Below are 24,551 nucleotides of genomic sequence, written 5' to 3'. Positions count from 1 at the left end.
TTCTCTGTTAATGGTTTTCTTCTACAATGGTGCCATAGTAAACAGGAGTATCCCCAGTTCACCTTAGGTAGTTCTCTGTTTGCCGAAACTTTGTTGTTTACAGCTTTTTTGTGTTTTAAGTGCCATTGGTACATCGATGTATCCCTTAGAAAAGAAAAACAGTATTTCTGAAAGCCGTTCATTTAGGCTTCTTCTCTTCTGATTTTTGTATTTTTTAAGGGACCAATTTAATAAACTATCATTATCAAATGAGGACAATCTTATATTTTTAGATAGTGCTTGTTTAAAAACAGATAACTATCTGAATGTGTTTAATATGTACGTGCACCGTGGGCAGAATGCAAATGACAGCCTTTGAAGTATTGCACAACTGCCCCAGAGTAGAGATTGCCACATTTCCATTGTGCCCTCTTCACTACTCTGTTCATAATCAGCATGTTGGTATTTACCATGGGAATTCTTAAATCATTTCTTGCACTTTTTTTTCTAATGGTGTAGGTCCTCATGATATGTTTGAAGCCTCAGAGCAAGGAGGATGTCCTACTCCAGGATGTAAAGGGGTTGGACACATAAAAGGCGCCAGATACTCGGGTCATCACAGGTACACTTAATCCATTTTATTAAGCATCACCTTGAGGGAAGCTTGTACTGTATGAGTTTTCAAACCCACTGCACCTACAAGACCTAACATTTTTAATAAAACATTTCAGCTAAGAACTTCATGTTTTCCCCTACTTTGATTTAGTGTAAAATACTGATGGTCTCAAACATAACTTGACACACAGGTGTTTTTGCTTTTCATCTTTGTAGTCTGTAGATGCCCCATCAACACTATAGTCAGTTATTGTGTGTTCTGGTTTGCTTTAGCACTGTTGTATTGCATGCGTTACAGCAGCATATATCCCCACATAATGCACAATTCTAGTGAAGGTGAATTATCAGGTTGCTACCTAGCTAGTCATTCTGACAAGACACTAGCACGTTTATCTTTCTTATTTAATGCAATTAATGACATATTTGTTAGCCGTGCTGTGTGGTCTTATATGAGTTTAAAATTGAACGTTACTATTACATTTAATACAACAAAAAAGAAACAGATTTTGGGAGACTGAAAAAAAAAAAGTTAAAAAAATGACCTTCCCCACACAGTGTGATTTTAGCAGCATTCATTTAACAGCAGACCTCACCACTTCCTTCCTTAACAGTCACATCGTATGCATGGCATTCTGTTTCTACCAAGTGTCTAATGTTCCAATGATCTTTGATGCTTCATTTATGCAGTTCCCCAGTAGTAATACTAGGCTAACTTATCTAGCATTCTGTCTGGGTTAAAAAATAATAGTTCCACATATTACAAAACAGAATTAAGTGTCAGTGTTAGTGTATTAAACATGAAGAATAATACAAAAGCCCTGCGATTAATAGAGCAGCTCTAATGGATCCTGTGGGATTCTGTTTTCCTTTGAGTGAAAGCAGTAGATCTAGTGCGTGGGTTGTGGAATGTTATTGCTGTCAAGCTGGATAATACATGGTATCCCACTGGAAACTGTTAAAACTGATTGATTCCAAAAATAAAAAAGTGACCTTTCAGTATTATTTAAAAACATGGTTAGTTATTTTGGATCAACATTAATATAGGAGTTTCAGAATTTGTTGGTGAGAATATATCATCATCACCACAGAACCTGAATGTGTGGGTAGGAGAGAAACCTGCATGTCCCTTGTGTTCATCAACAGCTACTCTGAAGCACATTCTTACAGTTTGTAAGGTGGCTCTGAGTCAGGATAATTGACCAGATGTTGTGATGCTGGGCATTAGCATTGGAGGAATGGCGTAATAAGATCAACAGCTTGCCGGCAATTTGAGCAATATCTGGCACACAGAGAACGACATTCCTCCACCCAGGAGAGCAACTAGCAGGAAAGGTAATTAGAACTAAGTGTTGCCTGGGACAGTTGGAGACTGCTAGAGATTGGAGAATGCAGACAGATGTTGGCCAGTGCCTTATTTTCCCACCTGAGATTGTTACAACTACCCTTTGACCTGACATTGTCCTGTGGTCAGTCAGCATGCCTTAATCTCCTAGTAGGCCTAACAGTGCCGTGGGAGGATTCTGTGGATGATCCAGTGTGCTTAGTTAGCCGCAGAGGTAGAACAGCAAAGGTTGGAGGCTCCAAGTTTATCCAGTAGTCAGGATTCGTCACACACTCCATAACCTTGCTTCTCAGAGTTGGATTCAGTGGACAGGAATTGCGACGTATAGTGAAGTCTTTATCCGAGGAGGTAGAGAAAAGTAGCAGCTGGCTGTGGTTGAGGAGGAAAAAGGCCAATTAGGGACCTCACAAGGTTAACATCGATAAAAAGGAATGGATGACTAAGTTAAGTAAACTGGGCTGGGTTGGGTGGGGGATGGAAAGGGGAAAGGTGCTGGACCACCAGCATCTCTGTTGAGCCTTCCTGAGGTGTTGTGGACTAGTAGATGAAACACAGAAAATTGGAGGTGTCTGCCTGATCAACCCCTGCGTGTGATGATGCATTTAGAAAGGCTGCAAGTAGGTTGATCCCTGGAGTCAGTATTACACTTGAGCCATCAACCGAGCCAATAGGAAATACACACACACACACACACACACACACACACACACACACACACAAACACACACATACGTTGAACAAAACAATGGCAACAACTCAGATATGATAGCCATTAAATGTATAGTGTATAGAAAAGACAGGCAGGACAGAAGAGGCAGAGGGGTAGTGTTATATATCAAAAATAGTCAAAAAAATACCAGGTGTTAAATCTGGAGGAAAAAAAAACAAAACAATGCAGAATCATTATGGGTCAGAATAATGGACAAAAATTCAAAGGGCATAATAATAGGGGCATGCTCTAGACTGCCATTTCAGATGCAGAGCAAAATATATTATATTAGAAATGCATGTAGCAAAGGAGAAGCCATACTAATGGAAAATTTCAACTTCCCCCATAGAGAATGGGTAAACGTGGTGGGGAGCACAAATGGCAAAAGCAATTTGTCAAGGCACCAACTAGAGGGTGGGGCATGCCTTGATTTAGTCTTTTCAAATAACTGAAACAGAGGTCAGAGAACCATTGGCAAACTCAGATCACAACCTGGTCTCATTTGAAGTGTTTTTTAAAATCCAAAAATTTGACTAAAGCTAATGTTTACAATTTTAAAAAGGCAAACTATGAAGGAGTGAAACAGAGACTAACAGAAATAGATTGGAGTAAAACAGAGAAAACATCTCCAGAGAAAGGATGGATATTTTTCAAAAATGTAATACTAGATGCGCAAAACAAATACATCCCAAAAGTAGACAAATCAAAATCTAAAACAAAATGGCCAAAATGGTTTAACCCTGTCCGACATCATCAAAAAGACGTAAAACACAGGTCTCTAACTGTTTTTTCACCGGAAGAAGCAGAGAAAATCTTTCGGTGGCCTAATGAAACTAATAGAAGCTGAGAGAAGCCGAAAAAAAAGGGGGTGGATCTGAGTAATACGCAGAGGCCCTGCACCACAGACCTAACGGATATAAAAAAAAACACAAGATCGCTGCTTCTGCATCCAGCGCTCAAAGAATATCACGAACATTTGAAAAGATGTTATAGTAATAAAATAATGACTTGGATTGCATTATTGTATTGTTCAGTGATAAAACAAGTGATCAGGAGAGGATTTATCAGTATGCACTACTGTGAAGAGGTATGTTATAAATACAGCGAACAAGGGGTGGGGCTTGGCTGGAGATGCAACACTGAGTGTTCTGTTGATATGCAGGGCCTTTTAAACCTGTTTTACTGTGAAAAAAAAGCCAAAAAAACTTTTAAATAGCACATGTAAAATAAACAGTGCATGTGAAAATAAATTGGACCTGAATAAATAGACTGCTAAGGGTTAATAGATCAATTAAAAAAGTAACTATTCAGAGAAAAAATGCACTTTACAGAGCATTTAAATGGGACTAAGAAAAAGTACACAGAAGGAGTACAAGTCAAAAAGGAAGTTAGAAAGGCCAAGAGAGAGAGAGCTAGAAATGAAGATTGCCAAGGGGGCTAAAACCAATTCCAGATTTCCAATATTATAACAGCAAAAGAACATTCAAGGAGGAAGTCAAATGTCTAGATAGATGAAGAGGAAAAAATAGCAAATATATTAAATGATTACTTTTCACAAGTTTTCACAAAGCAGGATATGAACAACATGTCCCACATGTTGACCTCTTCCTTTTAAGTTTTAACTATCATTTGCATAACAGAGGCAGAAGTGTTAAAGGGACTAGGCGCGCTTAAAATAAACAAATCACCTGGACCAGTTACTTAATTGAACCGATTATTGGCTTAATTAGTCAAGATTAACAGGTGTACCAGATCTTAGCCATTGATGTAAAAACACCTATAAAACCTGCTGGACTGGGGCTCTCCAGGTCCAGGGTTTGAGACCCCTGATCTAGACAATGTGGGGAAACTATAAAAAAGGCCAACATAATGCTCAGATATATAGTGAAAAGTGTTCAGTTAAAAAAAGTTGAATTTAAATCTTGAAGAAGAAGAATATGAGGCGATCTGATTCAAGTATTCAAAATTCTAAAAGGTATTGACAATGTTGACCCTAGGGACTTTTTTGACCTGAAAAAAGAAACAAGAGCCGGGGGTCACAAACAGAGATTAGATAAAGGGGCATTCAGAACAGAAAAGAGGAGGCACTTTTTTTTACACAGAGAATTCTGGGAGTCTGGAACCAACTCTTCAGTAATGTTGTTGAAGGGGTTGAATGGCCTCCTCTCGTTTGTACCTTTTCTTATGTTCTTACATAACAACGAAGCTATGCCTTTGTTGGTCCCCACTACGACTATCTAATGTTATCTTGACGAAAAACATACATTGGCTTCATTATGCTAAAAAGCCTTGGCAGCACTAAATGAAGGATGGGAAGTGAAGATCTGCAATGATAGCAGCCAACACAAAGCTTTATTTGGACTGGAATTTAAGCAAATGGCTTAAAAAAAAAAAAGATATATAATCATTGGAAAAGCAGATCATTTACAAAGGCTTTGCTGTTTGTCACAATAGAAATGAGGAACGCCCTTGTTATATTAAGGATATTTTCTCCACACATTTTCATAGATTAGCTACAGTATTTTGATCTCTTTATTATAGCATTCATTCATAGCATTATAACTGATTTTACACATTTTTAATTGAGAGCATTTACATCATGTTTGTTTTTTGTTTTTTTCACAGTGCTGTCGGCTGTCCTTATTCTGACATTAACATGAACAAGGACTATGTGCTTCCAGACCGCCTCAGTGGAGAAATGCCTCTGTCCAGTCCAGCCATGCCAAAGAACAAAAAAGGAGAAGCAAGCGGTGTACCGACACCCCCCTTGCTTGAGTAAGAGCAACATTTTCATTCCCTTTAGCTCTATCATAACATTTAAATGCACACTTTAGACCCTAGATAGAAATAGCGACTTATCACCTTTAAAGTTTCAGATGTTCCAAATGATGTGAACTTGCTGTTCTGACAGCAGTGCATGTACACAGATAGATACATAAAACATGGAGCTGCAGACTAGTATGTAAGGCTGCAGGCTCCCAGTCTTATCATTGCTACTGTTGACCCGCTGATCAGCCTCCTTTTAGTGAAATGAGACATTGAAAAATATATATTCTCGTGTTACTTAAATGCATTTTCTGTTTCCATTACTTGTGAAGTTAAATTATATTTAAAATAAAAATAAATAAATAAATAAATAATAATAATAATAATAATAATAATAATAATAATAATAATAATAGTGAGCCATATTTTACCTAACCCCATTCTGTTTTAGCAAAGGGCAATGGAACGGTTTCACAGCAAAATTATGGTTAACACAAAATTATGGTTAACAGAATCTGCTGAGACAGAGATCTGAGATGGCAATGGGATCTCTGGCAAACCTTTTCCACATATTTTGAATTTAAATTGGGTACAAGGAAAATACCAGATGGAATGAGATAACATAGTTACATTATTATTATTATTATTATTATTATTATTATTATTATTATTATTATTATTATTTATTATTATTATTATTTACTTTCTATCAGTTTTGTAATAAATTGTAATGGTTGGAAATTCAATTTCACAAGCCTTCTAAATATTTGTTGTTAATATGCAGTTTCCAAAATTTTGGTAAGCTTGTTAAACCTCTATAAAGTATTAAATCTTTCATAAAAGACCAAAGTTTACTGAAATGTAGACAAGCCTACTGAATGTGCATGGAATCACTGAATCATTAGTAACTTAGAAATTGAGACCAAATATAAAAGTAATACATAAACAGAAATACCCTTTAAAAATTGTTATTTGCAATTTCACATTTATTTATTTATTTTTAATTACTGTATTAAAATGGCGCTTACTAGTGCAAAAGCTTAGGAAGTCTGGCTCAACATCTCCAGTTGCCCATATGGTCAAAGCTATTTGAACTTCAGAGTAACTCTCTTAGCTTGCAAAAGAACACATTTCTTTATCTTCCAGATTGCACATAGTCTGTTAATTTTTTAAATATGGAGTTTGATTTCAAGAAGACGAGGAAAGATCCCTAAACAATTCCTGACATTTACAGAAAGCGCAAGATGGGCAGAGCCGTAGCTGTATTGCTTCTTTATCTTTTGGAAAGAAGCGAAGTGTACAGAATGATGGAAGTGAAAACATACAGCGAGCTAAACTTTTTGAAATGTCAGCTCACTTTAATGAACTTTCTATGTTTCATTAACAATTTTGCAATGTAAGCATGTAGTATATTTAAAAAGTTTTAGTAAGGACCTTCAGTTCAAAAATGGTGTAAAGGGTTTTAATATGCACTCCAAATTGATTATCATACAGGTTATATATTGTATTATATTTTTTTAGAAAACACTCAAACCCAAATAACTGCAGGCAACCTTTAGCTGCTAGTCGTTCTGCAGAGAGCTCTGGAACAGGAACGATTCCTGGAGAGGAAATAGACGACGAACCAGCACACAAGAAACCTCTCCTGTGTAATAACAAGGGAAAGAAACATAACAGGTAAGAGCCTGTTTAAACACATACAACACCTTGGCTTCGATTTAAGACCATTTATTTAGGTGTCTGTTGACACGACGTGAACCCAAGTTATGTTGCAACTTATATTTTCCTTATTCATTGAATGCATCAACAGTTGAATGTTAATTTAAAAAATCCTACCGGTAATCAGAATAGTTTCATTAAAATGTGAATTGCCTAATTGGCCGTGATAGTATAAGTTTAATTATTTTATTACAGTTTTGTGTACTTATTAATGAAAGGCCAGTTTACTGCCAATTTGGGCTTGTCAGTTAAGGTTGTTTATTGAAATAATGGTGGGAAAATCTATCCAGTGTTTTTAAAAGATAATGGTGGTATCCCCAAAGACCCTGGGTCACTCTTTGAGTTCGACCTGCTTGTGGCCTCTTTATTTTGGCTCAAGACAGCAATGGTCAGAGGAAGATCATTGCGACATTTATATTCTATAATGAATTAAGCTCAAAGATGCTGTTTTGGCTTAGAACTTGAAAATCAAGGTTTGACACCAATGGACCTTTTCCAGCAATTCTTTCTGTGAAGTTGCTCCACCCCACTGGGTCACACGGATGTGAAAATGTTTGCTTGGGAGGGTGTTCATAAAAGCTGATACATATCAAGTGAAATTGTATTGAATTATATTGAATTTAGAGTTGGACGTCCAAGTAAACAACGTAAAGTTGAGGAGTTGGAGGAAGAGGAGGAGCTAGATAGTGAGGTGTCTTCAATTACTGAAACCAAAGGTATGTATTCCAACATGATTGAGTACATCTATGAATGATTAACTGCATTACACATGCAAAGGCTACCACTTAGATTCTTTCAAACTGTCACGTTCATCATTCAGTCCTCCCATTACTGTTGTACCTCATCCTTACAGTAATTAGATCATTATTAATGACTGAAGTTTACGTGCTTACCACTACAAATTAAACAGACTGTAAATGTGTCTAGCACATAAACAGCTCACCTCAACCTCTATAGTTTTTAACACGTTTCACTAGTATGACTTAAGGGCTAGTCACACTGTATCGCTTATTCGCAGTGTTTTTTGCTGCTATTTTTGTATTCAGACTTGCACGTTAAATATCACAGGCAAGATGGGAACGTCTGATTATAGCAGTGCTGAATATCTTGTTGTTTTGATAAGCAGCACAAGAAATATCTCGATAAAGAATAGAAAGAGAAATTATGGGAAATTACGAGTAAATCGGAAAGCAAGCAGTATTGGTATGCTAAAATAAAGACTGTTTTGATGACAGGTTTTCGTTAAATGTCCTGCTGTAGCTTTTAGAACGTGCATGCAGTGAGATACAATGGCCCATTATTAAATATAGAATGAACTACAAAACAAAATCACTTATCTAATTATATCCAGTAGCATCCACAGGTAAGTGGTATTGTATTTACAGCAAATCAAACTGTTTAAAACTATTTTATGTCAGTCATATGTTAGTATGTGTGTATTTTTCCCCAGTAATGTAAAACATTGTTTGACGTTACATCTGCATTGACTAAAAAAATCAGGAATCATCGAAATGAGTGTGTTTGGTAGTCCTGTCTGTACTTCTTATGTTTTTGTTGTCAATAACATTTGTTGCCAATAACACAATTTGAGATGATATAAATATATACAGTATATTTCAGCTCTTGCACAAGACCCAAGTGTTGCCCTAGGGTTTCCCGTTGCTCGTCATTATAGGGTGAATCCACATTCTTCTCTTTCTATCTCTTCTTCTTTGGAGCAATAACCATGCAGCAGCTTGCACCTGATCCACATTACCTTCAGATTATATCCAAATTTAGCAGGACAGGGTGGTGATCGCGGCGTTTTTCATCCAAAAATCAAATCTGTTCAAGTATGAAAGGTAGTATTCCATAGGTTCGATTTTTTTACCATAGAAAATGCAGCAAATAAACGCTATAATGTGACTAGCCCTTTATGGCATCTAATTTATTAATAATTTTGTTGACTATTAATTATTTGAAATTGAGAAACAAGTTACAGTTTGGAAATATATTTTTTTTTTATTGCTGAAGTGAGCAAGTGCCTAATGGATATATCCCTGCTAGCCTGCTGTATTTTAACATTCTTTTATAGATTTTCATTTCTTCCCTGCCTCATATTATGTCTGAGGGAACATGTACTATACAATGCATTATCCAAATGGAAACCCAGCATATCATTTTGTTTTTACTTCTTCATTTTTAGAAACAGAAGAGCTCACCTTGCAGCAAGCCCTGCACCAGTCAGTGTTCATGCCTTCCACATCTCCATTACCCAGTCTACCTCTGTGCAGGGAGCAACACAGCAAACTCCTCCCCAGTGTGGCTGGCATAACTGCCAGCAAAGTGGCCCAATGGACTGTAGAAGAGGTACAGTAGCTACATAGATAGCCATTTGTTTGATAAGCTTGCATCTATTTAATAATTTATTTAGTCCATACACCATAATTTTTTTTTTAACATTCGAGAGATCTGAATTTTTTAAGAAAGAAACTTGAAAGAGAAATTCATAAAAATCTTAATTCCAGCAACACAGGTGTACATTAATCATATTCAAAAGGGAATATTCATTACAGCTTCAGCAGCTCATAAACCGTTTGAGACACTGACTTTGTGTTCGTGTGATGAAAACACCTTGGGGAAACCTATGACCTAACCTTGCTGTCATATTGTGGTTGCATTACCTTTTTTGTTTCTAGTTTTAGATATTGTGCAGATTAATTATTGCTGTGGGTTATTTATTGCTACAGTATTTTTTCAGTGATGTGCACCCCCTACACCCCAGGCACAGCCTTAGATCACCTTGTCATGCTAGCTTGCATTGCTTTAGCTTAAACTGCCAGTACCACAGACACTAACACATTTGTGAATGTTCAGAAATTCTGAAAATGATTGCATACTTGAGTACAGCTTTGGAGTAATGTTAGTTTAGTTGCTACAGCCTTACTACACCTATGGGGTTAACCTTCCATATACTGCATCCACCACTATTATGTTTGAAAATGTAGTGCTTTAAGGCACTACATTCGTCTAGTTTGTTTTACTTTCTGGGGATTTAGAAATATTTTCATTATTTTCTTTAGGTTTCAGAATTTATCCAAGGTTTACCAGGGTGCAATGAGCAGGTCAAAACATTCAGAGAGGAGGTAAGTTTATTGTGGTAGCTTAAAATTATCATTGACATACTGAGATTCTACAGCTGTCGATAGTCAGTCCTGTGTAAAGGGTTTAAGCAAAGGAAAGTTTTTATTTTTTTATTAAATTCAGAATCCGCAATTAATTTTTTGCATTAAGCGCAGAGCTTCTCTGCTACTTTCAGGTCTGAATCTGCATGCGATTGAGCTCAACTTCTACCCCCTATGAGTGTTTACTGATGGGATTGAATCTGTGCAGGAGTCTTCAAAGTAACAGATCAAATTAAGAGCTTTATGCTTAAATTACAAGTACTGTATCGACCGAGCTACAAATACAGTGACTTTGATTTCTGGCAGTTATTTTGTAAAGTAAGACAGCAAGAAAGTAAAGCAAAGAGAGTAATGTTTGGGATACTCCAGGAACACAACTGATCTACATGACCGTTTTAATAAGATGGCACCCTACAAAACTTCAAACCAAATCTGCATATATTCATCTGAACTACCAAGATCGTTCCAAAAGTTGTATCTTTGGTCAGTAATATTAAGCATCCTGGCAACGTCAGTCCCTATTGAGCAGTTATTCGGTAATGCTGGGCAGATTGTGTGCAATGCCAGTCATTGCTTAAAATTAAAACAAAATGTGGACACTATCATGTTCATAAACATTGTTAATAAACTGCTGTGGACAGTGATAACTTTTTTTTAAATTAGTTGTTTTTTTCATCTTGATTGGTTGTTACTCTGACTTGTTATGGATTTAAACAACTGGTTTGGGGGGGGGGGGGGTGTTTTTACCCGCAACTGGTACAAATGAAAAAAAAAGTAACATATTTTGTAATTACATAAACAGCATAACATAAAATGCATAAACAGATCAGTTTAATACGAATAATAGTTTTTAAAGCATTACTAGCAATGTTACACAGTAATCCACAGCTCCACATGTATTACTGCTTTTATGTTTTTTTTGTTTTTTTTTATCCCTCTCACAACGCTGATTAATTGATGTGTTTGCTTTTTTGGAGAATGATCTATCGATAGGAAAAAATTAGGCATCATCCGAGCCTTAAATAATAGTCTAATTTTCCTTTCACGATTTGTTCAATTCAGGGAGCCTGGGTAAATTTTAGTTGTTAGCTCAAAACTTTTTAAGATCATTATTTGGTGTTTGATGATCTAACCTTATGGTGTCTTTTTAAATAGTTCCCTACAGTAGCTTTTAGATGCTTGATTCTTGATCGGAATAAAGTGAGGATTTGATTCAACTCAGTGTGAAAAAAAAAAAGGAATAGAGTGATCTTATAGTTAGTTATGAATCCCCATCCCAGTCATGGCTGTGACATCTGTTGTGAATGTCTGGAATAGAACAGATGTGGGCCACACTTGCCATAATACTCATGTTTTTAAGAACTTCAGTTTGCCTGCCATGAACGATTCATTATTTTTTTAGTTTGCACAAGATTGATAAGTCCTTTTATCTTCAGTCAGGTCTCCATGGTGCATAGCAGCAATAGGCAAAATTGTTGTGTTTTCCATGCCTTTCAGTGGCAGATTGCCACCTGATAACATCTGCCATTAGTGTAAATGGGAAAATGTGCCACTGTATCAGTCAAAATTAATTGTCTCTATACACATAAATATTTATTGTGAGTGTGCTTAAATGCCTTTTCGACAATTTGGCATAGAACACAGAAAAATGTGTCAACGTTTTCCAATTCACTGATTCTATGCATATCCAGTAGGCTCATCTACATTTTAGTACACTTTGGTCTTTTATGAAATACTTCATACTTTGTGGAGGCTTAATAAGCTTACCAAAATTTAGGAAAGTGCATATTCACAAGCGTATTTAAAACTGTAATTGTGTTGAAACAGTAAGAGAGTACAGATAAAGTATGACTGGAATAAGGGGGTAGAAAAATCTAGATATTTTAGCCTTAATAGAGGAATAGTGTTACTACAGAAGGATTCTACGTAGAATTATTCTGTTACTGCACTATGTCGGAAACTTGCTTGGTATTGCAAATTCATCTACAAAAACATTATCATTTGACTGTACAGTGCATCTGCTTGCCATACTGCTATGCACGGTTTCTAGTTTGTTCTTAAACTGACAAACAAAACATAGGGGTTTTAAGCCCTTAAGTTTATTTTAGAAAACACTTTAATGAAAGCACTGCAGATATAAAACGATATTGGTCAGTATTGGTATTTTGAATTGGACTGTTGCACATTTGATTGTGGGAATAGTTTGAGGGCATTCACACTAAATAGGAAAAAATCACCAAGTGAACAAGTCCATTGCTCATCCCCCACACCTTTGAATAGACTATTGAGAGAAGCATATTTACTGAAAAATCTAAGTGGATGTTTGTTTGATATGTAAGCAACAAGTCAACTGAAATCAAATTGAATCAACAGGGTTGCCATGCAGTAAACGAAGTGCTATTGCAGTATGAGCATACATGATGTTCAATTCAAAAAGCATTAAGACAACATAAAGATATTGTCACAGGGCAGGTGTCACGTGGGTTGCCACACGAGAGAGAATAGCAGATTCTAGTTCAGTGTAGTACATGTATATATGGTCATCACAGACAGTGTGGCGACAGAGCTGACAGAGTACCACTGCTGCACGATACCACGGCTGCACGATAGTACAGAATTCTTTAGACAAAAAAAGACATTTCTTTAAAGTTGCCCATCTGGGCCCAAACAATTTCTGAAGGGTGCTGCCTTTGAACTTTCGGCCAGCCCGGCTCAGTTTTGCCTCGACACCATGGGCAGCGGTTATGCCAGTGACTCTCACCTCAAATCCCAGTCTCAGACTCAGTCTAACCCACACTCCGTTGCCTGTGATATAGGACTAACTAGGGGCCAGAAGGAGCTAGAATTGTATTCTACCAGGGGTCCCTAGTAAGTCTATTAGCTCCACATTCTCACACGGGAATGGCAAGAACACAGGTCCCTGCCACAGACATACTGTACATAATTAACTGTTCCTAAACAAAAGAGTTAAACTATTCTTTTTAGTGTTTCATCCTTTAACTGTGTAGGCTCATTAATTCTGTAATTGTCATCATACGCTCCTGACACACTTTATAGGCATTGGAGGTGTTTCTGGGGAGCTCACTGGAGTGTAAAACATGTTTTTAGAGTCGGTGAGATCAAACAGAAAGTTCAAACAAAAAAGCAAGAGATGATGCTATAAAGTTAGGTAATAAAGAAAGGGGGTGATGCATCAACACTTAGCAATATGTAGTATAAGGTCAGTAAATATTGTAATAAGCTACCGTATTTGCTCTAGTATAAGCTGAGAAATTTAATACCAAAACACAATCCTGAAGTATAACATGGTCGGTGTGTGGTTACTACAGTCCCCGTTTGTACCTAGCAGGGTTTAGGACCCAGGGGATCCATGTGCAGGCATGCATTCAGTGTGGGAGGCAAGTTCACATACAGTACTTAGGAACTCTCCTGCAGGTCTGCTAGGAGGGACTGCCTAGCTTTGAGACTTGTTCACTGCTGCTTGTTTGTTATTTTTCTTTATCAATAGTTTGTATTAGCGCTTGAAAAGAAAGAAAGTTTTACTTATTTTAGAAATTAACTTAGTTCAGAGAGAACAGACTGGTCATTTTAATGGGATACCAATGTTTTACCAGTTGATTACTGCATTGTCCATTACCTTTTAAGAAATGATTTGATACCAGTTTCTTGTGGCTCACACGTACAATAATTATCAAACTTTTTGTGAGTCAGAAGAATTTTTCATCCTTTTTTTTGAACTGTGAATGTTTCTTTGCTGTCATGCTGTGTTGAGTAACTCCCCTCACTAAAAAATAAATAAATAAATAAATAAATAAACTGGTCATTCGATTTTAAAGGGTAAATGTTTACTTGTGTAATGTGATGTCTTGCTGTTCCAGTTCTTAAAAAAAAAGAAAGAAAGAAGTTAATGTACTGTGTGTGATCTCTGGTAATGGTGGTAGTTCAAAGGAAGGAGGATGGGTGCACAATTAATGAGAAATGCGTTGTCCAGTCTTTTAACAAAACAAAAAATCATATATTTAAAAGAGCACTAAAATTAAACTTAGCAGAAAGAATAAAAAGCATGTGTTGTGGAAAGCGGCCATCTTAGTAAGTGTGGGTGTTTCCAATACTTACCATTATTATGAAAAGTACAGTGAGGGTGCATCTACCATGAAGATGTAAAGGGGAGTATGATTATACTACTGTACTGCTAATTAAGGCAGATCATTAAAATAAGAAATATCATTGCTTAATTTAATGGAAAATGTATTATGGTATGTTTTTAAGGTAAATTCATTATTTACTGGAAATGTATATATTTCTTTTTATGGTTTGTTTTGGGGGGGGGGGGTAGTTTACCTGGTATAGATGTGTGTGTGTGTGTGTGTGTGTGTGTGTAGAGAGAGAGAGAGCTCTTGGTGCCATTTAGAGGGGAGCAGGCTTGGGGGGGTAGATAGGTCTATGCCCTCATTAATCATTGTTTGCTGATGAGAGTAATTAAATGTATTGTAAAATACTGTATATAGTTTTGTGTTGTGTTATTTTTTGTTTGTTTGTTCTGGTTGCAATAACTGTTTTAGGATTGCAACCCTATTTCTGCCTCACAGCTATACCCTGCCATAATGCCAGCCATTTGGCAGCCTTTACACACGCATACTTTATGTAAATCCCTGACCTTAGGGTGTTTAATTAATCCTTAGGGTGCTGCTGGAAGTTGTTCCAGTCCTGTATTGATTTGCTAATGAGGACCCAACCAGATATAACAACTTGTACTACAGTCAGCTTATCAGAAAGGAGCTTGTGCAGATCATAAACAAAAAGAGAAGGAGTTTCAGTGAGATTGGAAAAGCAACAGCTGTCATAGGCACAGCTGTGTTGTGGGGTGAGGATGTGTGGTGTACATTTGTAGATACTTTATTATTTGACCTTACCTAGCATCAAATAGTTAATAATAAATAATAATAATAATAATAATAATAATAATAATAATAATAATAATAATAATAATAATAAAATAATCCCTTGTTATTGTAATCTGTCTGAAAGGTAGTTCCAGAGGTGACCAGCTAAATATATGAACCAGTACCCTTATAATTGGAAAACATCTGTAGCTCTTCCTCTTTCAGGACTTGATTTCTATCAGACCATGTTCTGGAAATGATGGAAAGTTTTAATTTTGTATGGGTGTGTGACAGGGTCTTCCTCGGGTCACACGCGTGGGTAGCCGCTCTTCAAGCATACAGAGAGACTGAGGTTGGTGTTGAAACGCCGGCACAGGCGCGCAGGATTTATTAACAACAAACAGAAAGTGAAAGTAAAATAAAGGCGGTCATGTGACGTTACCAGCGATGGTAACGCACAGAGGACAAATACAGAAAACCGTACAAAAAGTGCAAAATAAAACACAATGCCCCAAACTATAACTCAAAAGGTGCCGTGAAAACGGCAGGCCTTGCAGCAGCCCCGATCACAGCGATCAACATGCTTTTATACTGACGCTCCGCTGAGACACGCCCACCTGCCTGCTGGAACAGCTGATTGCTTTCAGCTGCTGCTCCACGCAGACGGGTAATCGTCCCCAGCGGAGCGCCACAGCAGCTAAACAATTAAATCAATATTAACAATTAACACAAAAACATACAATAAACTACATATTCCATTGTGCAAGGCTTACGCTTTGCCACAGGGTGATTGTGTGGGTAGTTTACCAATGGATTAACGTAGTTGCGTAGTCACATGTAAGTACTGTAGTATGCAATAAAGACATTATGTAATTTAGATATAATTTATATAGTTTTTGTGTGTTTGTGTATGTGTGTGTTATTAATTTGAAAGATATTTTCTGGTTTGCTCTAGCATTATAAAGTTGAGATCAAACATTTCCCAAGGGGTTTGACGGGATTAGTCCATTGGTTTGATGTGTGACACAGCTTTAATAAAACAGTATTGATAAGTAGAGCAATAGACAGACAGAATGGTTATGGAATTCATTTGTGAACCAAGGCATAAGTGAATTACTCCTGTCTATTAGGGATGCAAATGTCGTTGAATTAGGTATTCAATTATACTCTTGATACTTTGGTAGTTTAAAAGTTTAAACAATAACAAAAAGTAATACTGGTCTATACATCTATTCCGTACACGATCAGTATTTTTCTTATGTCATTGTACTTACCAGTGTTCTTAGTACTTTATTCAGTTACTAAGAACCCTAAATAACTGCAGTGTAACCAAATCTCCAGAACAAAAATCAATCAGAAGATCATATCCAGGAATATTCCAAACATTCTCATTTCAAGTCGAAACAAAGATCAGCTTCATTCAGAAATCCTTATTTGAAGAAAAGGAAGTAAGTTACATTTTAATCTTAGTTTACAGTAATTGTGTCTTCCTTGAATCATTTTAATTGTTGTCCAACTTCAGTTGTTTTCGTTTAAGAAAATACAGTTGAACAAAAGCTCCAGAACACAAATCCAGGAATATTCGAAACATTTGGCGGTTTTTCAGTAGTTGTCAAAAAAGTTCTGCTTCATTCAGAAATCCTTATTTAACAAAAGAAATAATAATAATAATAATAATAATAATAATAATAATAATAATAATAATAATAATAATAATGAAGTTACATTTTAGTGTTATTTTAACTACGTCAATCTACTTTAGTTACATGCTTTCAGATGTTTTTGCTTAAAAAAAATTGATCATCTCTATATGCCCGGGGTGAGTCCAGCAGCGGTAGGTTTGAGTTTCAGGGGGGCTCAGCCCACCTAGTTCCGACCACGGTCCCCCTAGATCCACGTGAAATCAAAATCCCTGAGGGGTCGGGGGGCCATCATAATCATCATCATCTGTATTATCAGAGCTGATGGGCCATTCTAACATTTTAATGGGTGTAATTTTTTCAACCACACTGCAAGTGGCGCTGCAGGCTACTACAGCCAGGCTTTCCCACAGGAGTGTAACGTCCACTTTGGTAACGTTAGCTAGCCTACTGCACACCACCCCTCGAGGCTCGTCCGCCTCCACTCCGCCAGCTTAGCTAGCTAGCTATATTTATATATATATATATACACACACACACACACACACACACACACACACACACACACACACACACACAGTGTATATCTTATTCCAGCAGCAGCTAAAGCTAACGACGGCAGTAACGTTAGCATGAACTCGACTAAAGAACATGACTCAGAAGAACATGATGAGCCAGACAGCGTCAGCGACACAGAGCTAGCCATTGGTGAAGCAGATCCAGCCAGGGCAGAAGAAGACCTGGACCTTCCAAAAATTTGGATAGTTAGTCAGTGCAATGAATGGAAGGAGCGCAACCCATGGCTGTACATCAAAGGAGGAGGAGTAGGTTGTGGGTTTGCAAGGAGGCAAAATCACTTCTTTGTGCAGAAAAGGGGGTCTATTTATCATAAGAGTGTGGATAAAGGACACCGTGAGTAGTGGAAACTTCAAACACATGGGAAAGAAGATATATAAACACAGGGATAGTTTCGCTCATAAACGGGCACAAGAAATGGCAGGGAGAAAAAAAAAAAAAAGATATCCTTCTGAACATGGTTATAGAGGCCAGCTCACATCTGTTTGAGGAAATTGAAGCATCATTTCGCACAGCCTACTGCATAGCTAAAGAATGACTGCCTTTCACGGAAATGAGCATCTTGATTTCATTGCAAGAACAGAATAGCACAAAAATGGGGCAGGTTCACAGGTCTGACCACTCATGTGCTACCATTGCAGTTCACATAGCTGAAGAAATGAAACACAACTTGATTTCCAAGGTTGAAGAGGTGAACTGTCAAATCAGCATCTGTATAGACGAAAGTACAACATATGGAATTAGTTACCTGATCATCTATCTCAGGTGTGATATCAGTGGTAATGGTGACATGGAAAACGTGTTTTTGGACTTGGTAGAACTGAAACATGGTACTGATGCTGCGTATATCTATGGCTCATTGAGAGAAAGCCTACTAAACGTAGACGACGAGTGGCTGAAAATGCATCTAATTGGTATCACAACTGATGGGGCCTCTGTCCTCACTGGGAGAGTAACAGAAAAAAATTTAAACGCAATCTTTACCTGCATTTACTTCAAGTGGTCGATTGCAATTGGGTCGGGTCGATTGTAGCGTACCAAAGTTAGTCCACTTGATGCGTCTAACTAGTGGATTAAGCAAGTTTAGTCCACTTACTAAAGTTAGTCCACTTGTTAATCCCAATTGCAGCGTACCAAACGATAATCACCACAGGTGGATCATCCGCTAAACCGGACTAAACAAGATCCTGATTGCAGCGCACCAAATCGGACGTGAGATGGTCCTATTCAGGTGGACTAACTTAGTATTCTGAAGTATAAGACTAACTTAGTACGCTTGCTCGTCCTACGTTTATACAGCACATTTTAAAACAAAGTCAGCTCCATTATTTTCTGAAATGACGCCTGAAAAATTATTAAAATGAAAAGTGAAGCCTTTTGAAGCATTTTGATCAGTAAGGTTCGCACGCCGATGCAGAGTCGCATGAAGCACTTCGTGCTCAGTGCAAGTTGCTGTAGACCTGCATAAGCCAGTGGGTCACGTGAAAGGCATCACTACAATGTAATAGAATACAGAACTGTATACACTATTTAAAATTATTATATAAAATTGAGAATTGCACTGTGTATGTTATATCATTACCTTGTATCATTGATACACAACAAAACACACTAAATATATTGCGATATTATATATTGGTATATATATATATATATATATATATATATATATATATATATATATATATATATATATATATATATATATAACCAATACAACTGTTTCATTGGCTAATGTTAATAGCAAAACTCTCTGCTATTGGTTGATACATTTTGTTGCTAGGTAAAATAGTCCAATAAATACATTTCTGACTGCAAATGGGAGGGACGAACTAGGGCTGACGATCGGCCCTCTAGTGCTTTTACACCATACATCACTAGGCCAATCATCGGCCCAATAGTACTCTGAGGGTTAACACTGGAGTTATCATTTACTACCCCTTGTGCTTTAGGGAAATGTAATTGTTTTCTTTGTTTTTTTTGTTTTTAAATAAAGTGGTTCAGGATGCAATTAATGTTCTAAGGGATTTCAGAACAGGACATCAAATCAAAACTGCTATTCAACCATGGTCTTTCAGATGGATTAAATAGAGAAAACATGCAGTGGATATTGGTGTTTGTAATTTCTTAATTCAAAAATGCCGGTGGTTTTCAAGAACAGAACCTGCACTAAAAAGAAAAATGGATTAGCTATGTCTTCTAAACTTTCTTCACTTAATCTTTCCTTCTGTAGCAAATTGACGGAGAGGCATTTCTGCTGCTCACCCAGGTGGATCTTGTGAAGATAATGAGTATTAAACTGGGACCTGCCTTGAAAATCTACAATTCTATTCTGATGTTCAAAACTGCAGAGAACTCATACAATGAACTTTAAGCACTTGAGGGACATTTTTGCACTTAAGCTCAAATAAAGCTATTGTTTAAATCCAAGCACAAATGTTCGGGCAGCGTCAATGAATAAGATGGGCCTGTAAAGTTACATCTGACAGTGATTCAATAATGTGCCTCATGCCTAGTGCAGTGTTCCGTGGCTGTAACATCTTCAAGACACACAGAGTGTCTGGGATGGTGAATGTCTGCTACACTAAAATGCATTAGTTTTCCCCCTTCTACTGGTTCACGCCCAGTATTTCCCATGGTGCCCTTGTGCTACACACCAAATTGCATTGTCTCTTATTGGTTTGATACTACCACATGTTGAACCTCTGTTTTTTTTTTTAAATCACTCTACATTCTGTTTTTTGTTTACAGGAACATCCCAGACCATAATGTAGTTACTCATGATTTAAGCACCCTGAATTAACACACCTCTTCATAACAATGATCTAGTCAGCTCATAAGGATGTTTATTCAGTGAAAACCAAAGTTATTTATACGTTGATTTCAGTACTATTTTTCACATAGCTTTTAAAAAAGCTTCAGAATGGGTTTTTTGTATCGCTATTGTTTTATGCTAAAGTGTATGATTTAGCAGTAATAAAGTTTGCCTGTTGTGGAAGTATCCTTTTGCTGAGCATGTTCGGAAAAGGCTCATGCTTAGGAGTCTGAAAGTGATATTTTCGCAGCTGGGAGGACAATGTGGCAATTGGATAATGCATTTTAAAAATTATCACATTTTGATGGATTTTAAATAAAGCAGTGCCTGGGGAACACACTTTTAAGCTCATGGGAGTTGAGCAATGTTGATTTCACAGATAGAATCTTGCAGTGTTTAGTAACAACCTTTTTTTTTTTTTTACTGTATGGTGCAAAAGAAAAAGGCTGGCGGTGTGCAGGGATAAATACTCAACATTAATCCAAAAGTCAGAATAATATAAAAGGATTACGGAGAAAGCATTCTATAAGCCCCTTGAATGTCATCAGTGGCACATATTTGGAATGGTGCATGTTTTTACATTGTGATTAAATATAGCTAACAAGATAATAATAATAATAATAATAAAATAATAATAATAATAATAATAATAATAATAATAATAATAATCTTGGTTACTGATCTCACCTGTCTTCATCAAGCCCTGCAATGGTAGACAAATGCATGTCCCTATATATGGGTTATGCTCTAGTTTTTGGGTTTGTTAACAGTGAACAACATTGTATATTTTGTATAGTCGTTATTTATTAAATAATGTCACTATCATGCTGAGACGAACAAGGCCTCAGCAACATGTTGAATTTTGGCATGCTTATACTGATGATGGTAAGTGGACAACTTTATATTAGGATTTTTTTTTTACATCTCATTGAGATAAAGTTATCTTCATAACAATGTTGTCTTTATTTTTAGACATACAGTACATATGTATACCACAGTTAGTTTTGTACATGTGGAATCAGTATGTGTTGTAGACCGTAGTGATACTAATAGCCCTAGATTTTGTATTTACAGCTGTGGCAGAATATATATGTTACATATATGTATATCAAGGAAACTCTGCCATGTGTATAATTTAATGTATACTTTTCTTTAAAATTGTAATTTATTTACTGTATTGCATGTGAGAGGGATTACCACAGAAATTAAGTTTGTTGTAAAACATAATTTCTTTATGAAGAAAACTTTACATACTGTTTTACGTCTACAATTCCCTGCATTAATTGCTTGTACATTTGCTGAATTGAGAAGTTTACAATGTTAAAAGGGTGTTTAACCTCAGACTGGTGAATCAAGGGATTAAGCATCAGGCACTATTTTAGAACAAGAGGTTTAGTATAACATGAAATACAATATGAAATGGTAATAACTTGCACTGTTTATATACTTTTGTATGTGTATAGGTATTTGCATGGTGTTATTACAGTATTACATTTGTTTTAGAAAATTGTATGCCCAAAGGGCTTACTGTTGAACAAACAAATAAAATAATAATAAATATGACATGCAACATTTTGTTCCTTATGTTTGTTATGCACGTGTATTTTTTTCTATAGCCCAGTGTGACAAGCTGGCTAAGTCGTGATGTCAGGCCATAAGCAGGATGCAAAAAAGACGCGACATGCATTGTTTTTATTTAAATACAAAAATAAAATAAAAAAGTTCAAACAGAAAATACTGCTCACAGAGCAAAATAAATAATTTAACAAAATAAATCACAAACACTACGACTGGTCAGGCTGGGCAATCACCTTCACTGACTCTATCCTTTGTTTAGTTTTGTTTTTACTTCTTCTCCTGTACTCTCCTCTGTACACCCACCTCGAGCAGGGAAAACTGCAGGGTTTTTATACAGGTGACCATCTCCCAATTAGCAACAATTACACAACTAATTAAACTCAGGAGATGGCCACCTTCACAAGGTTTTTATTTACTGGCAGAGGATGAGCTGCCAACCTTGCCTCTGCCAGAACATATTTAAATGAACCAAAAAAAAAAAAACACAACACTTTGTCATCTCTCTTTTTTCTCTCTCTGTCTCTCTATTATATATAATAAATACACAAATTCTAATTCAAACACAAAATATACTGCACAGGGGCGGAGGGGTACCCCATTCTAAAAATAAATAAACAATATATTTAAAACAGCAGGGCGTTGCCCCAACCCTTTTTATGTGCAGGGCTTTCCTCCCGCCATGCTATACCCAATAAGAGGAAATTTCAAAGCAAAATTCTCCTTTGGTTAATGTTAAATGGAAAATCACACTCAAATATGACTACTGTATAAGGATGTTGTCTCAAGGGTCTGCCCTTATTCAGCATGCTTACTACCAACAGGTTAATAAACAACGACTCTCTTCAAAGCTACCAACCCTCCACAAACATACATGTATCCACGTGTCAAGAAAAACTCAACCCTGTCTAACCTCTGCAAAGAAAATGAAATCATTTAACAGTGCAAGCATAAAGCAAAATAACCAAAATAACATGATCATAGTTATAACTAAATAAGTCAGCACAATTGGCATGCTCTTTGATAAGGGTTTGCTGAGTACTCTTATCATTCAGACATCATATAACTCGCAGCACACTAATGTAAATTAAAAAAAAAAAAAAAAAAACGCTTTAAATCAGCTGTCCTTCTCAATAGTGGAGTGATAACTTGTGTTAAATTGGAGTATGACAATGCTGTCATTCCATCAGTTATTTAAATCTATATTTTCAAAGCTTTCAAATGATTTAAGCCTGTTTAATTTTAGACATTGATGCTATCGGATAATGTTGAAATGCAAAACCTGCACTCAGAAATGTGTCTGAAGACAAAAAGGGCAAAATGCAAAAAAGGGAAAAAGTAGTTTCTTAAAGCATACACTGAAATAACTAATGCAACGTAAAGACCAGAATTACCACTGTAAAAGATTTAAGTGAATTATATGACGAAAACTGAAAAACAGGCCATGCAGGTTACATTGAGACCCTTTCAATATTCTTGAGCCCACGTGGTGATTTGTTCTTTTATGGGTACCCAATTAGCGTGGTCTCTAGTAGACACTGTTTTCCTGAAAAAAACAGCCAAGTAAAGAGTAGATTAATAAAATTAACACCTAGACTGTATTTTAAGCATACAGTATGAATCATTTCCATGTAAGTCAGCAAAAATGTTCACCAGTCACCACCCACTGTCTGAATTTAGTTAAATAAGAATAAGACATTTGCCAAAATGAGTCATCTCAATAATTCAACTGAAGAGGTATTGACATTGACATGCTTATAATTTAGTTTCCTTTTTTCTTTGCACTTAAAGCTTATTTAGTGATGATTTATGGTCCATTTTGATATTTGAGCTTGAGCTTGGTTTAGATATTTTGTAACATTGTCTGTCTTGCATGTCTTTGTTTCCAGGAATCATTTTATTATGGCAAGCAATGTGTATTTGCAAAATACTCTATACCATAAACATCAAGGACAAAAGTGGGAAACAAGCTTACAATCCTATTAAAACAAGAAACGTTAATAACAGTTCAATAAAACTGCATGATAGATCAGTTCTCTTCCTGCTATCTCTGAGCAGGAGGACCTCAGAATGGCCTGTTGGTCATCAACAAAATGGTATTGTCCAGTATATAATACTATCTGTAAACTAAATACAATGGTACAGCATATGTTACAGCATATGTTTAAACTAACTTTCCCAATAAAGATATTGTAATAATTATTTAACCTTGCCAACTGGAACAAAGATACTCACATTAGGACATAAAAAGGCTGATATTTAATATGTCTTTTCTGAAGCATGCAGTTTCCTTTTGAATCATGATGGAATGATAACCGGCCTATGAAATATCCAATTACTTTCTGCTAGCAATTTTTGTTTTTACCTGCTACTAACTCATGTTTCATGATATGTAGGCCAAAATCATCTCTGCAATGTTTTTGAGAAAATGTATTTGATTAAAATGGATTGTCAGTGCAGGAATTATGCAGTGCTAATATTAGCTTGGAGCTATGTGCTGTTTTCATGCAGAATACTAGCATACTGTACTAAGTAACTGGATGTTTTGGACATCACCTTTTTTACTGTGAAAATAGTGCTTTATTACTATGTGTACCTAAATCATGATTTCAAATTTGTCACCATTAATAATGGCATTACCCCAACAAACTGTTATCATTGGTGTTTCCACAGTATGTACCGATATGACAACAGACGAGACCACACAGTATATCGTGCACACATACAGATGGACCATTCAAATACAAAATTGGCTCCATAACTAGGCG

At 36.4% G+C, this 24,551-nt stretch overlaps 1 protein-coding gene across 2 annotated transcripts in view; it reads left to right on the top strand.

Moving 5' to 3' along the window:
* Window positions 1–21,878, top strand: part of LOC121315812 (lethal(3)malignant brain tumor-like protein 3) — a 43,795-nt gene extending 21,917 nt beyond the window's left edge. Inside the window, exons 16-22 of one of the 2 annotated variants that reach the window (XM_041250253.1) lie at window positions 499–601; window positions 5,271–5,420; window positions 6,933–7,088; window positions 7,755–7,846; window positions 9,316–9,479; window positions 10,193–10,255; window positions 19,627–21,878. In XM_041250253.1, coding sequence (XP_041106187.1) covers window positions 499–601; window positions 5,271–5,420; window positions 6,933–7,088; window positions 7,755–7,846; window positions 9,316–9,479; window positions 10,193–10,255; window positions 19,627–19,767 — 869 coding nt within the window. In that variant the 3' untranslated portion in view covers window positions 19,768–21,878. The remainder of the gene's footprint in view (window positions 1–498; window positions 602–5,270; window positions 5,421–6,932; window positions 7,089–7,754; window positions 7,847–9,315; window positions 9,480–10,192; window positions 10,256–19,626) is intronic. The other variant, XM_041250254.1, reaches the window with a different exon arrangement.
* The last annotated feature ends 2,673 nt before the right edge of the window (window positions 21,879–24,551 follow it).

The sequence above is a fragment of the Polyodon spathula genome, chromosome 5, assembly GCF_017654505.1.
Source record: "Polyodon spathula isolate WHYD16114869_AA chromosome 5, ASM1765450v1, whole genome shotgun sequence".
NCBI classification, from domain to species: domain Eukaryota; kingdom Metazoa; phylum Chordata; class Actinopteri; order Acipenseriformes; family Polyodontidae; genus Polyodon; species Polyodon spathula.
Note: the sequence above shows the minus strand (reverse complement) of the source record. Positions and strands in the feature narration are given on the sequence as shown.